This window comes from Trachypithecus francoisi, unplaced genomic scaffold, assembly GCF_009764315.1.
Source record: "Trachypithecus francoisi isolate TF-2019V2 unplaced genomic scaffold, Tfra_2.0 Lachesis_group3, whole genome shotgun sequence".
Classification (NCBI taxonomy): domain Eukaryota; kingdom Metazoa; phylum Chordata; class Mammalia; order Primates; family Cercopithecidae; genus Trachypithecus; species Trachypithecus francoisi.
In genome coordinates, this window is record NW_022681468.1 from 157,604,211 (window position 1) to 157,621,000 (window position 16,790).

The 16,790-nt window shown below is 40.0% G+C and overlaps 1 protein-coding gene across 2 annotated transcripts in view; it reads left to right on the forward strand.

The window, feature by feature from the left end:
- FMN1 (formin 1) overlaps positions 1-16,790 on the forward strand; it is a 425,302-nt gene that overhangs the window by 399,482 nt on the left and 9,030 nt on the right. For both annotated transcript variants that reach the window (XM_033190690.1, XM_033190691.1), the window contains one exon: positions 14,523-14,607. In XM_033190690.1, the coding sequence (XP_033046581.1) occupies positions 14,523-14,607 (85 nt within the window). The remainder of the gene's footprint in view (positions 1-14,522; positions 14,608-16,790) is intronic.

The window sequence follows — 16,790 nt, forward strand, 5'->3', positions numbered from 1 at the left end:
ATTTCTTCCACCTGTTAAATCAATAGATTATCCAAGTATATGCATAACTGCAAGGAGGTAACCTAATTTTGCTGATACCTTTATTGGCTCTTCTTTACTCTTTTTTTTTTTTTTTTTTTGGCTCCTTAATTATTCTGTGTGATAGGACCCTTGCTTACAAAACATTCCACCATTTAGGATATCCTAAGACTGCCCCCACCTATGCCCATGCATGCACACAAACCACTGCCTCCCACAAAATGAGCTGTGAATTTGCAAAAGGTACAGAAGGCCTAGGGGAGTCATGACTTCAGGAATAAAGTCTGGGCACATAATTCACCCTGAGCAAAAGCAAACTTACAAGGTGCCATTTAAAAGCCCCATAATGAGTAAGTAATGAGTGAATTAGAAGTTTGGTGAATTTCATGTGAAATGAAAATAAGAAATTGCACTATACACATAGCTATACTTTACACCATCGGGGAATGGATAGTTACTTTGTTTTTTCTTTTGGGGGCGGGGGCTGTTTTTTAAATGACCCAGCCACATACCAATAGGGTTTTTGTTTTAAATATATTACTTGCTGTTATTATGGGTGATTATGGAACTGCTGTACCCTTGACAGAAGATAGTTCAAAGCTGTTGTGAGGCTATCCTGAAAGCTGTTCTCAGAGCTCCCTACTGCTCAGGTCACTTCAGGACCAAGAGCTGGGGACTTGGAGATGCTGTCACTCAATCCACAAACCACTGACTGCAGTGTAGACACTATGGGAATTCTTCTCTTTACATGATAAACTTATTCCTAGAAAAAGCTACATAAATAAAATTTTGATTTACTGAATTCTGCTTTACTACTGACATACATACATGATAATTTCAGCAACTTGTAACATGTTAACTTTCTTTTCCTTGCCCTGTGTTATGTAGTTAAATGGCTTGTATTCATTTAACCACTAAAGAGCTGCTTATTTTTTTAAATCCCTTAATAATACAATCACCCTCTAATTAATTGGCAAAACTTTGAATTTTCCTAAATCACATTTAAAAATGGTTCTGTGCAAATACACAAACAGTAAATGCCCCAAGACCTAACAGATAAACAGAATTACCATAATCACAAAGAATAGCCAGGCACAGTAGCTCATGCCTGTAATCCCAGCACTTTTGGAGGCTGAGGCGGGTGGATCACCTTAGGTCAGGAGTTCAAGATCAGCCTGGCCAACATGGTGAAACCTCGTCTCTACTAAAAATACAAAAATTGACTGGGCATGGTGGCGCACACCTGTAATCCCAGCTACTCAGGAGGCTGAGGCAGGAGAATCACTTGAGCCTGCGAGGCAAAGGTTGCAGTGAGCCAAGATTGCACCACTGCACTCCAGCCTGGGCAACAGAGTGAGACCCTATCTTGAAAAAGAAAAAGAAAAATCACAAAGAATAAAACCTGCTTATTCCCCAAGCAATAAATTTAAAACTGTGTCTGCAAAATTGAAAATATGCCATGAATAAGGAAAGAGGATAAACTAAAAAGCTTTAAGAATTACAGGATCATTGGTTTAAAAAAACGATACACATCTCTTGGCCCTCTCTTCTCTGAAAGAATCATCCCATCTCTTCTTTTCCCTTCTAACTTCTTTTAAAAGAATAATTTACGTTTATTTCCTTATTTCCTTTTACATACCACACACTCCTTCCTGTCTCAGTAAGGATAACGTCTTGGCTGCCATAACAGAGACCAAAATGACTGTTGCTTAAAAAAGGAAAAATGAATTTTCCTTTGACATAACAATCTGAATGCAAGGAGTTTGGATGTCAGGAACCCAGTTTTCTTCTCTTTTGTGGCTGCCATCCTTCAGGTAAGGTCCTTATTCCCAAGGTATAAGGGGGCACACGTCAAGTCTGCCACCACCAGTGCTGCTGAGTTCCTGCCAGTGGGAGGGGACTGCACAGCCTTTCCTTTTAATATTAAATAGCACGAACTGGAAGGTGCACACGTCACTTCCACTTTGTCCCATTGGGCAGAACTTAGTCTCATGGCCATACACAAGGGAGACCAGGAAATGCATTAGCTGGGAGCCATGTCCCCGCTAAAGACTCATGGTTTCCATTACTGAAGGAAGCAGGAGAACTGCATATTGAGACTGTTACCAGACTGTATCACATTTCCTAGATGTGAAATCAGATGTCTCCTTCTAACTCTTTGCCACTGCTAGTTTTTGACATTGATGGTAGTTTCCTCCATCTCGAAATGCCTCATTGCTCTGATAGTATATTCAGTCTCTCTGCGAAGGTGACTACTCCCCTTCTTCATCTCCCTCCTTAACTCCTCTGTTTCTTCTATTCCTTAAATGTGGGCCTTCCCCAAGGTAAAATCTCAGTGTTCCTCTTTTCTACTCTCTACTCTCTGTGTAGCTAGTCCCAGCTGTTTTCACAGCTTCACCTATCACCTCATTCCCAAGGCCTCCCAAGTTTTAGACCTAAATTTCCTACTGCACACTAAACGGTATACCCAACCTTCATCTGCAATTCAGTATGTCTCCGTTGGAAATTATTCTATCTCAACTAAGGCCTATTCCTTTTAGGCTCCCTAACTTTGAATTGCAACACTATCCCCCTCGTAGCAAAAGGCAGGCTGGAAATGAGAATGATCTTTACTGCTACAAAATTTATTTTTCATCTATTTTTGACTCTTTACAGTTTTGCCCCCTTCATGGTGAGTGTCCTTCACCCTGTATTTGAGGTGTCTCTGCCCTAATTCAGTAGTCTGTCATCTCTCACTTGGATTATTGAAACATCCTTCTCACTCTTCTGTCTGCCTAGAGGTTTTCTATTTCCTCTTTAAGTGTCCCTGAATATTGCATCCAATTATCTTTCCAAAACAGAAGTTAGATCATATTTATCTCTTTAAACATATTCTGTGGTTTTCCATTGCTCATGAAATAAATGAAAGATAATTAGCCGTGGTTGGTACTTTAATTTGTTAACATACTGAGTTCTCACAACAGCCCTGGAAAAAAAAAAAAAAAGGTTTATTGCTCTTTCACAGCTAAGCATGAGAGAGTAAATGGATTTTCAATATCATAGTTTTATTAATAAACAGAATGAGGATAAGAACCTAGGTCTTTTTTTTTTAATGCTAAAGTTGAGTTCTTTCAAGAACTTCATACTCTCTCCCAAATTATAGCATGCCTTCTGAGAACCTGCCCTAAACTCACTCTCCAGCCTCATTTCCTATAACCTCATCCCTCCCTGCACCTACTGTGACCACTCACTGTCTCACACCTGCACTTTCTTTCCTTGTGTTCTCATTGGATAATTTCTTCATACCGCATTGCCCCCCATTATTTCCTGCGGAGCAAAATAGAGTCGTCCTTCAAGGACTGCCTCCAGAAACCAGGTTCTGTAGAAATTTTCTGAAATCTCTCTTAATAAAAGAATTAGCTTTTCCTATGAGTTCTGACAGCATTTTCTTCTTACTGTCCTTTAGCATTTAACTCATTCCAGCTTGTTATTTTAGCAGTTGATGTGTGTCTTTCGACTTCTAGGACACAAGCCTGTTGTTCGCTGTGTCTTGTGTGGTGCATTCTCCAGCACACAGCTGGATATTGAAAGAGCATGGAAGATCCTGGCTGGTGTAAGAGTTTGGAGGAAGAAATGATCCAAAGGAAATGTGGAAGCTACAGGGAGCTTTGAGGAGGCACTTAGCCATAATCAGGACCACCCTAAGCCGAGAGTTTTAGAGGACATTCAGAAGCCAGTGGGGTAGTGTTAGAGATCAGCAGCTCCCAAACCTGGCAGATCTCCCAAGTCACCTGGAGGTCATTGCAAAACTGTAAACAGAGCTACTGAATCAGAATACCAGAGTGTACAGTCTAGAAATCTGTGGTTTTAGAAACTCCCCACAGAGAGGGCAGAGCAAGAACACATTTCGTGTTTAGTTTCCTTAATAAATACCTTGGCTTCACCATCCTCTTGTTTACATGTACCAGGTAAGCTTTGGAGATGAGAGATTGACACCTTCCTAGTGATTTCTTACCTTCAGCCAAGTTTAGAAACTCCTGAGCTCAGGTGATCTTGCAGTTGTCTTCCAACCCGACTTCCTGCAATTTGAAGTCGAAAATGAGCTGGGCATTGACAGAGCAGATGAATTTGGCTACATAGACCTGGGGTTTTACATGATAAAGATGCGAATTCGGGTGACTCAACACACTTTTGAAGGAATCACACGCAGTGTTATTCCTGGGATCAGCCTAACTGCCCTCTTTCCTGTGCTTCCTTCTTTCAGTGGTTGGTCTACTCCAGTCTCTTGTGTATTTGCACATTCCAATCACATAAATTTGCAGCCCTTCATTTAAACACGTAGAATCATGTCTCACTTAACTGGTGGGATACATTGTGAGAAATGCATTGTTAGGTGATGTCATCATTGTGCAAACATTATAGAGTGTACTTACACAAACCTAGATGGTGTAGCCTACTTCACACCTAGGCTATATGGCATAACCTATTGTTCTTAGGCTACAAACCTGTACAGCAGGTTACTGTACTGAGTATAATTGTAACACCATGGTATTTGTATCTAAACACAGAAAAGGTACAGTAAAAATATAGTATAAAAGATAGAAAATGGTACACCTGTGTAGGGCACTTAACCATGAATGGAGCTCACAGAATTGGAAATTGCTCTGAGTGAGTCAGTGAGTGAGTGATGGGTGAATCTGAAGGCCTAGAATATTACTGTACCCTATTTTTTATGTTTATAACTAAACACTGTACATTTAGGCTACACTAAATTTATTTTTATAATAAAGTAATTGTGCCACAACATTATGGTGGCTATGACTTCACTAGGCAATAGGAATTTTTGACCTCCATTATAACCTTATGGGACCACCATCATATATGAGGTCTGTCTTTGACCGAAATGTCAGTATGCAGTGTGTGACTGTACTTTATAATATTTACATAAAGGCATAATTTAAAAATAGATATTATGTCTCAAGTGATATACAAACTATGAAACTCAATTCTGGAAAAATTTTACTGATCACATACTGTGTGCTTCATGAAGGGTTCTCCAATCTGTATGAGCTATCTTACCTCCAGAATTTTGGGGGTTTACTATGTCTTCAATTTTGGCATTTCATGATTTGGTTTTTTATTTATTTGGTTATAAACACTTTCTCTTTTGGATAAATCATAGCCCCTAGAAGATAATTACAATGTCTTGTACTACTTTGTTTTCTCTGTAGCACCTTGTTTTTCCCTATATATAGTAGATACTGAGTTAGTATTTGTTGAACAAATAAATAATCACTGTGTGGTTTTTTTTTTTTTTGCCATGTTGAAACTGGTTGCAGGATTTGCTGTCTGCTGCTGATAGATGAAAAATCCTATTTATTTGGGTTTTTGTGGTAGAAGTCCCTGAACCTATCCCATATGAGTTGCTTCTTCCCAAGAATCTAAAATCTTAATAGCTTTGTTAAAGAGAACAGACATGTTCAGAACAAGAAAGATTAGTTAATGGAGTAAAACAATCGCCAGGTGTGTTCTTGACTGTATTACTTTCAATTTGTTTAGAAAAAAACACGGAAGTGGAGATCCTTTGGATTCATGGCTATGCCAAGCCTCAAACCTCTTTGGAGCTCAAATCAAAACCTTAGAGCGCATCTGTCCACACTCTATTTCCCTAGCTTGGCAGAGAACAATGGAAACCTAAAGTATGTCTCCTTCATTCAGCCTAGAATATTTCTAAATTACTTATCTGTGGGACTCCTGACAGCTCCTGCCTTGGGCAGAGATGCAGCAGGGGGCTGCCTGGGTAGGATGATTTGAGGGGCGCCAGAGAGGCTCCTTACTCCAGACAATCTTCCCTGTTTCCTCACCCTTTTGTTCCAGTCACCCGTGCAAACAGGCTGTCAGTGCTAGTTTTTGGTGAGACTCCGTAGGTGGTATAGGTTTCAAAACCAAAAGGGGGGAGTTGGCATCTGCTAGCACATGCATGTCTTCATTATCAGGATTGGAAATGTCTTCCAAAGACTAATGCATTTCAATTAATTTGCAAATTTATGACACAGGGCTGATTTCAGTTTTCAAACTGTCTCCCAGACTACTCTCCCTAAATGAGGAAATGAATGCGATGCTGCTACCTTTCACTCTGCACCTAAATCGCTAGGTCGGCTCTGGGTGTTATGTCTACTAAGTGCAGAGTGATTGGCTTTAACTGATCATGCATTCCAGGGCAAGTCCAGGGCTCCCCAACTTCAACTCCCCTGTGGCCCGGGGGAGAAGCTCTGCAAACGGAAAAGGCCTTTGTTCTGCAGTTAATCACTTGAAGTCAAAGTATGTTTGGGTACTACAAGTGATAGCTCACACAAAACTATGAAGTGGCTGATCTGTGTAGCTGGTGCAATGCAGTCTCTAAGAGAAGTTTTTTACTTTTAAATAGGAAAATAGCTTAGGAATAGAGTAGGGAAAATTGTCAGATTTAGATTTGACAAAGTACACAATTGGACAGAATAGAAGTGATATGCTAATTTGTCATGGAATTTTGTTTTGTTTTGTTTTGTTTTGTTTTTTTAAGAGACAAGGTCTCACTCTTTTGCCCAGGCTAGAATGCAATGGTGTCATCATAGTAACCTCCAATTCCTGGGATCAAGTGATCCTCCTGGCTCAGCCTCCTGACTAGTTAGGACTACAGGCACACATCATCATGCCCAACTCATTTTTTTAAAAAGCATTTTTTAATAGAGAGGGTCTTGCTGTATTGCCCAGGCTGGCCTTGAACTCCTAGCCTCAAGCAGTCCTCCTGCCTCAGCCTCCCAAAGCACTGGAATTACAGGTGTGAGCCACCACGCCCAACTGGAATAACTTTTAAAGGCTAAATTCTGGTGTGTTAGGAGCTAAGCCTAAGATTACTTTGTGCTCATATTCCTTCTTGTCTGTTTTATCATGGCTGCTAGTGAAACTGACCTGGGAGTTACAGGCAGTGGTTGGTGCCAGAGTGGTCAGAGCCAAAGGTCAGATGGAAGAGTGTGTCTCTAAGTACGTGGCCCTGTTGGCCTGCCTGGGATACATGAACTTGGGGTTATTGTTTATGGCTCTTTTCTCTTAGTTTTATTTTTCTACCCTTTGAAAACATTCCACATAGGCTAGTCAATGATGTTTTCATCAGCTGCTGCAGCAAGGAAAAAATTTCCCTTTAAATTGAGAAATTAATGAGTTTGGGTTTTTTTTATTTCTTTTCTTACTAACAGCAGAGAGTGACTTTACTTATTTCATTGACTTTTATAGCAACTAACCATGTGCAATAGTTATGTCAGGAATTCGGAAATGCCTCATGAGTGAATGTTGTCAAGAAGGATAGAAATGAGAGTGGTCCTCACAGCCCTGGTCAGGTCTCTGTGATCGCGCTTATTTAGAACCAAAGTTGGACATTAGTCCCTTTTCGCCTGGAGAAGCAATTTGACTCCGTGAACTGGAGTCCGTGCCTTGTGTAGACTCGAGGAGTATCAAAAGACCTGAACAAACTACGTAGAGTGGACAGAACCTTACTTCTGATGTTCAGGCTACCAGGCAGTGGTTGCAGAGATGGCTGGTCTTAGCCATATCCCTCTGAAAGCAGCATATTTAAAACAGCCCTTATGGCGTTAATACCATCTATGCTTCAGGTAAGCCTAATGAGGAAAAGATCAAAATGTTGCCCTCAGTCTTACCATGTGATACTGAGCGTTCTGAGGCAAGAAAGCCATTTCCATGATGCCCCGAAGTCTATATGCTATTCCCTGTGCTTGGCCTGATGTGACTTAGTTCAAACCTGCAAGGAGATCATGGCAAAGGAGTGAATATTCACTCCTTGTTGTATTTCATCCTTGAAGCTCTTTATACCCCTTTTCTGACTTTTTCTTCTGAAGGGAGACCGTAAGAGTGTCATTATTTGCTCATAGAAGCTGTCCCTGGTAATGATTGGTAAGGCAAAGCTGTGTTGGGTAGTCAGACTGGCGAGTCATTTATTTTACAGGTGTGATCTTCAGTGAGGGCCAGTACCTTTTCTGTACCACTGAAACCTTATTCACCATTCCAAAGGACCACAGGCCAGAATCGACTGAGCCAGTGGCAAAAATGTGTTTTTTGCATGTTCCTTTGTTTATCATGTTGCTCCATGTATTTCTCAACAGTCATGAGAATGAAGAGCTCTTGCATTTATTAGAGAGATTCTGAACTCCTGTCTTTACATTAAGGATAAGTCCAGTGGTGCAGCAGCTTGGACCTTCAGTTTTTTTCGTCCTTTTTTTTAGGGAACGTGGACATTCCCTGTGGCATGCTGACTGAAAGGCACATTGCCTCTTGGTGCACAGAGCATACCTTATCCATTTTTTAGACCATTTTTATCTTCTTTCTTTAGCAAAGAGTGATACTAAAAATCTTTCTTTTTTTTGGAGATTCATATTATAGCTGGTCAGATCTCATGTGTTTCCCAAGATGCCTTTCATGAACCATATTCCCTCAGTGTGTCTCTTTTCTTTGCCTTTATCTGCCAATATTTCCAAAGCCATTAACTTTTAATTGCTTGGATGAAGAAACATACATGATCTGAGTCAGGCGGTGATTAATTTTAGTCACAATGTACTAGATGGCTGGTAGGGCTTTCTTTTTAAAGCTAGTAGCAGTAGAGACCAAAAGTTTATTCCTCTTCTCCTGAAGTCACTTCTCGGTCTTGTTGTCTACAATAAAAAAGCGAGTAATGTATTAACAAGAATGCCCTGATAATATTACCAGATTGTAAATTCTCTACTGACTGAAATGAACCAATCATCGTTTAGGAGAATTTCTAACATATCACCAATAGGTGTTTAAAAGATAATGCTATTTTTCAGGGGCCAGTTACCTATTTTTAAACACCAAAATTAATTCCATAGGTTAGAGTGTAAACCCCAACCTGAACCATGATTTGAGACCAGTTGTGTCCAGATGCCAGTCATCAGTCTACATTCCTTTTTTTCATTAAAAATATAACTTAGCCTTTGGCTTGGCTCAGTGGCTCACACCTGTAATCCTAACGCTTTGGGAGGCCGAGGCAGGTGGATTGCTTGAGTTCAGGAGTTCGAGACCAGCCTGGGCAGCATGGTGAAACATCATCTCTACAAAAAAAAAAAATTTATATATATATATATGTATGTATGTGTATATATATACACACATATATGTGTCTATATGTGTATATACATGTGTGTATATATGTATGTTTATATACATATAGATATGTATGTGTATGTATGCATATATGTGTGTGTATATATATACACATACACACACACCTAGCATCATACTTAAGAGTTACTCAATAGGTTGACAATCTTGTTACAGTTCACACAGATATGTTGAATGGGAAAGAAAGGAAATGAGGATGAGCAGATGAAGATGAACCCCCCCGGCAAAAAAAAGTTAATTACAGTCACGGAATTAAGTTGGAAGAAGCTATAGGCAAGGCATAATAAGATAGGCCTATATAATTTTCATTCTAAAACTATTAAAAGCAAAGGAGGCAAATAGACATTGGAAAGTTGCATAGGGCAGAAATCAGGGAGATCAAGCAGAAAAACAAGTTATCAGTGCACGTCATAGATGCTTACTAAGAACTGACTTGTGCATGGTACAGTGCTGGGTAAAGGAACAAGGAGAGGTCCCAAATATGAATAAGTCCTGCTCATTGTCCTCAAGTCATTCCAATGGTTTAAGAAAAATAAGACACCTACTCAGTTCTAAGATGAAATGCCTTAAGTACCTTAAGAGAGGCACAAAGTGCTTTGTCACTTAGGAAAAGAGCAATTACTTCTGGCGAAGAGAGATGAAGGAAGCTTTCGTGACTTTGACACTTAAGCTGTAAACAGAAGAATGAGAAGGATTTGAATGCATGGAAATGACTCAGACAGTCATTGAGGGAACAGTAAAAGCAAGATGCAAAGGTGAGAAAAAGCCATGTGCAAAGAATGTAAGGCGTTTGGGTGGGTCATGGAACACGTGGAGTGAGGTGAAGGAAAATACGCTTGATCAGTAACCACATATAGTACTTTCTTTAATTTTTATAGCAACAGTGTTATTAGGTGTGGTATTATTCACACTTTTAAGAGATGAGGAAATTGAGGTTCAGGGGATTATGTGACTTATCCAAAGATACTGAGCTCATTAAACCAGCATACTATGAATACAACAGATCTGAGTCTGAAGAGGTAAGATAGACAAGTAAACTAGGTTTATAATGGGGAGATTGGATTGCCAATCCAAAATCATAAGATTTTGAATCCTATGATATAGTCCAGGAATTGGCAAACTGCAGCCAGATCTGGCCCACTACCAGTATTTGTCAATAAAATCTGTTAGAACATGGCATTGCCTGGTGGTTGATGTATTTGTCTGATGGCTACTTTCACACTGCAACAGCAGAATTCATTTATTGTCCAGTGCACAAGTAAGAATGTCGAATTCATTGTAACTAACCTGTGCATGTGGGCAGGGAGATGGGATTACTAAAAGTGTGTTTTAAGCAAATTGTATAACACTAGCTAGATAAAGAGCTAAGCTACTCAGCCACTTACCGATGCCAACAAGTATGTGATTAATATTAAGCAAGGTATTTTTTATTTGAAGCATGGAAGAAAAAGCATATTTTTTAAATGTCTGAGTTGATCTTTAAGTGTTTACTATTTTGAAGATTTTTTGAAGAAATTTTAAAAATAAAAATACTACAGATAACATATCACACCCATGTTCCCACTACCTAGAATTATAACTATTAACATTCATCATATATTCTTTAAGATTTTAAATTTAAAAATGAAGTCTTACAGATAAAATGAAATTCTACTTGGCATATTATTGCCGGTGTCATTCTCTTCCCAGATCTTTCTAGCAGTAACCTCTATCATGAAATTATTGAGTATCTTTCTAGTCTATTTTGAATACTTTTATATGTGTGTATCCGTATATAAATACAGATAGATGTTTGTATGTATGGGTTCAATTTAAAATTATACGCACAATGTAGCATACTGCCTGCAAAGTAACAATAGCAGCTTACATTTATTCCGCTATTACCACCTGCCTGGAGCTGCACTGCTGTTGCAGGACCCCACCACTATGGCTCAGGGGTTTCCTCACTGCAGTCCCTTCTGTGGTTGCCAGAAAGTTGTTACAGGAAAGCAGTCTCGATCCAGACCCCAAAGAGAGGGTTCTTAGATCTCACACAAGAAAGAATACAGGGCGAGTCCGTAGAGTACAGGGAAAGCAAGTTTATCAGGAAAGCAAAGGAAGAAAAGAATGGCTACTCCATAGGCAGAGCACCCTGAGAGCTGCTGGCTGCCCACTTTTATGGTTCTTTTTTGATGATGTGCTAAATAAGAGATAGATTATTCATGCCTCCCCTTTTTAAGATCATGTAGGGTAACTTCCTGACTATTACCGTGACATGTGTAAAGTGTCTTGGCACTAATGGGAGTGTAGCAGTAAGGATGACCAGAGGTCACTACGTGGCCATCTTGGTTTTGGCCAGTTTGGGCCAACTTCTTTACTGCAACCTATTTTATCAGCAGGGTCTTTAAGACCTGTGTCTTGTGCTGGCCTCCTGTCTCTTCCTGTGACTTAGAATGCCTTAGCCATCTGGGGATGTAGCCCACTAGGTTTCAGCCTCATTTTACCCAGCTTCTATTCAAGATGGAGTTGGTCTGGTTCACATGCTTCTGACACTGTCTCAGTCCTCTCATTGATCCTATGCAGCATGCACTATTGCTATCAAGTATTTTTTAGGAAATAAGGCACACAGAGAGTTCTCTTCTGTAGAGTCACACAGTTAGTAAGTGATAGGGCTGAGAATTAATTCTGCAGTCAGACTTTGGAGCCTGAGCTCTTGACCATCATCATAGATGGCCTATTCACAGTGTCACTGCAGGATTCTTCACTCTCTCAATTATCATGCCTCTGATACCTGTGCTGGTTGAATTCATAGATCTAGTTCATTCCTTCTCACTGTTATACCCTATTCTGTTGAATGAATACTGTACATAAGCAGCATTGCACATTGCATGGTAGTTAAGACCTATGAAATGGGAATAGTCAAAGTTCCTGTTTCACAGAGTTGTTGTGAAAATTAAGTTTAATTCAAATATGGTAGATAGAACAGCACCTGGTAAAGATTAAGTACCCAATAAATGTTGTTATTTGCTATTGTCATATATCTATTACCCATTGAACGTATTCATTAGGATGTCTGCAGTTTTTCACGATTGCATATATTGCCAGAGTGAAAGCTCTGTGTCTGTTTATTATTCTTTTTGGTATCTCTCTACAAGAAAACTTGATGGCTCGTAGAGTGTACATGCTTCCAGTTTTACTTGATATTGCCAAACCCCACTACACCAATTTCTTCTCCCTAGTGCACTGTATGGCACCTCTCATTCCCCTGCATCCTCACAAACAGTTAATATTGTCTAATTATTTACGTTTGCCAACCTGATGGGTAAGAAATACTATCATGCTGAATTAATGAATTTTTAATAAATTTTCTTGAGATAGAATTTACATATTGCAAAATTCACCCTTTTAAAGTGTGCAATTCGGTACACATTAGTATCACTTCACTACACAGTGGTTTTTAGTATGTTCACAAGGGTATACAACCATTACCTCTATCTGATTTTAGAGGAAATCATTGACTGGTTAGCAATAACTCCCCATTTTCCCCTGCATGGGTAAACCCATGATTTTGCTAATCTACTTTCTGTATGGATTTGCCTATTCTGAACACTTCATATAAATGGAGTCATGTGTTTTTGTGATTGGCTTCTTTCACTTAGCACAACGTTTTTAAGGTACATCCGTGTCGGCCGGGCGCGGTGGCTCAAGCCTGTAATCCCAGCACTTTGGGAGGCCGAGACGGGCGGATCACAAGGTCAGGAGATCGAGACCACCCTGGCTAATACGGTGAAACCCCGTCTCTACTAAAGAATACAAAAAACTAGCCGGGCGACGAGGCGGGCGCCTGTAGTCCCAGCTACTCGGGAGGCTGAGGCAGGAGAATGGCGTAAACCCGGGAGGGGGAGCTTGCAGTGAGCTGAGATCCGGCCACTGCACTCCAGCCTGGGCGACAGAGCCAGACTCCGTCTCAAAAAAAAAAAAAAAAAAAAAAACAAAAAAGTACATCCATGTCGTAGCACGTATCAGCAAATTCATTCCTTCTTATGGCTCAATAATATTCCATTGCATGGATATACCGCATTTCATGTATCCATCAGGTGATGGAAATTTGCTTGCTTCTACTCTTGACTATCACAAATAATGGTTCTATAAACATTCATATGCAAATTTTTATATAGACATCTTTTCCGTTTTCTTAGTCCTACATATATTTATGTACCTAGCAGTGGAATTGCTGGGTCATATGGTAATTCTGTGCCTAACCTTTTGGAAAATGGCCAAACTGTTTTCCAAAGCAACTGTGTGATTCTACAATCACATTTGTGTATGAGGGTTCCAATGTCTTCACATCTTCATCTCTAGTATTTGTTATCGTCTTTCTTTCTGATTCTAGCCATCCTAGTGGATGTGAAGTGGTATCCCATTGTGGTTTTGATTTGTGTTTCCTGATTACCAGTGACACTGAGCATCTTTTTTACATGCTTATTGACCATGTGTATGTCAGCTTTGGAGAAATGTCTATTCAAATCCCTTGTCCATTTTTAGAGGAGGGGTATAATTTGTCTTATTTGAATTGTAAGAGTTCTTTATGTGTTCTGGACACAAGTCTCTGTCAGGTATATGATTTAAAAATATTTTTCCCATTCTGGAGGCGGAGGTTGCAGTGAGCCAAAATCGCGCCACTGCACTGCAACCTGGGCAACAGAGCAAGACTCCATCTCAAAAAAATACATATATATTAAAAATTATATATTTATATATTATAAATATATATTATATATAATATATAAATAAGTATATGTGTTATATATTAATAAGTTTATTATATATTATATAATATATAAATACATTTTTTGAATGGGAAAAAAGATAACCTACAGAATGAAAAAGATATATATTTATATATTTTTTCCCATTCTGTAGGTTATCTTTTTTCCCATTCTGTAGGTTATCACATCTTAATTGATGTGAAATGGTGAATTTTAATATTTGTGGTTTCACATTTCCTCAGAACTTCATTCTGCTAAGTGGATCACAAGCCAGATAACATTGAAGTAAATAATGCTCTGTGCACTTGGTATTCCACCCATCAGAAACTACCACATTGTTCACAAAAACAGTCTTCAGCTGGTGAAGAAAATTCAGTTTTGATAAAGCAGAGAAGCCTTCACACCTAATTAGGGTTTGAATTTAGTAACAAAAAACATTGAAAAAACATTTCAGTATTTTCAAATTGCTGATGGATTAATTCAAAAGCATTTGGGTTTATGTTTAACCTGCCTTAACTCTTTCTTCTTTCCTTTTCCCTCTTCCTTTCTTTTCCTGTCTCCCCTGTCTTTTCCGTATTTCTATTTCAGATTGAAAATGGCTCAGGAATCAGTCAGCAAGTTGACTTCAGAGAAGAAAGTGGAGACAAAGAAAATCAATCCCACTGCTAGCCTGGTGAGATATATTTTTCAACATAACCTAACGATTGTCATGAAAATTGAGTTGCGCCCAGGAAGGACTAAAACTCAGAGAAGAAACGTAGTATCCAGAGTCTCAGTTCCCATCCCAGAGTAGCATATGGTTTAAAAAAAAAAAATAGTATGTGTGGGTGGAGGTACAAAACATAACTTTATATGTTTTTCCTGTAAACTCAACATAGGTCATTTCTGATAACCAAATTTAGTCACTTGCCATTTCACATCCTTCCACACGCTGCCCACAGTACAATCACCCTTATCTCAAAGTATCTGTCTCTCAAAATGTTTAAATATACTCATCCTCTTCAGTTCCTTTTCTCCATTAAAGAAAGAGGTGGGGATTCTGCTGTTGATAGTTGGGAAATTTGAAGTGCAGAAAGATACAGGCTACCCAGAGTCACTTGGCAAGTGGATAACAAAAACCAGGACCAGATTCTGGGTCTCCTGACATCTCTCCCTGTGCTGGAAAGCAGCAGTCTCCCCAGTCTTCCTAGATTTCAGACTGCATTGTCCTCCAAAGTCCAGTTTTCAATAGAGATCACAATGAATCTCCACCTAGGTGTTAAAATAGTCAGAAGAGCTACATGGTTGGGATCCCAGGATGTTGAGAATGAAATGGCCTGGGTTCAGAGCACAGCTCTGCCACTTAAATAGTTGTAAAACCTTAGTGAAGTTACTTTGTTTCTTTCTCTTCCATGAGAAGAGCATATTACTTTTCCTTTGGGGTTATTTTGAGAAGACTGAGAAAAGACGTGTAAAATGCCTAACACATAATAAGAGCTCAATAAATATTAGTCGTTTTTCTTGTTGCTGTGAATTTCAGCTGCTTTGGTTGACCCTGCAAGGGGGGATGGTGATGAGTGGGGAATGGCGATGAGTGGGGGATGGTGATGAGTGGGGAATGGCGATGAGTGGGGGATGGCGATGAGTGGGGGATGGCGATGAGTGGGGGATGGCGATGAGTGGGGGATGGTGATGAGTGGGGGATGGCGATGAGTGGGGGATGGCGATGAGTGGGAAGTGGAAGTATCAGCCTTCTGTCTCGGATTTTTCAACCCCTACCCTCTCTGGACCCTGATGTCCCACAACTACTTGCTTTATCCTTTTAGATTATTAGTACTTTTTTGCTGGGTGCTTCAAATCCTTTGAAATTCTAAGTGGGATCTAAGTTATAAAGTGAGATTATTTCTGTTGATTGACCATGATGTTTCTCCCAGCAACCCCATGAGCAGCTAAATGAATGTTGCATGAGGCTGATGAATGAGAAATGGAGAAGTCCAGGCTGCACAGCCTGGTCAGGTAAAGCGATGGTCGAGCACATGGTCCCTACCTAACCGGACATGTCCTCTGTGCCCATTTGATGGGATATTTATGACATTCATTTGTATGATTTTCAGTGGCAATCGGCTGAACCCTGATTTTTATCTTCCTCCTTCATGAGCCTCTCCCTCTTCCTCCAGACCTTTTATTTGGGCTTCTATCCAGACTTTTACAGCCAAGCCTGTTCCCCCAAGGCAGAGAGAATGGGGTCAGCCATGTAGACAAAAGGGAAACAATGGGTTTACGACCTCCCCTGTGAACAAGCTCCAGTTGTGATCCTGGGCTTGTGGGGGTTGCTTATTTTATTGTCTGTACGGGTGGGTGGAAATTAGGGAAGAGCTTGTAAGCTGATTCCTGATTCAATTTCCCAAGTTAGGGATGGAGTCCAAATTTAGGATGGGTGTCAACAAATCATCAACTTAAGTTTATATCTAGGCCAATTTAGTAATTCACTGCAACATCATGTCTCATAGCTCATCAGCAGCCAAGGATCCATTCTCAAAGGCTTCTCTCTGCATCTGCTCATTCCAAAAGAGTATACTTCTGCCTTTTCCACTTTGGCCTTCTATTTGCCCTTCTCTAAGAGCAGGTCCACCGTCCTTACCATACTCATGTGTTTACTTCCCTAATGGCACAGATCCATGAGGGTCCGTGTTTCTGTGTAGTGTGCTCCTGTTTATGTTTACATCTTCCCAGCAGATGTCCATGTTCTTCCCTTTAGAAGGCAGTCCCTGAGGAGGAAGCTCAGCGAATGAAGAGCATAACATCCATGGCAAATCGGGAACTTCTGCCATTCTGCAGAGACTAAATCTGGTCATCCCTCATTTTGCATGGCTTTCC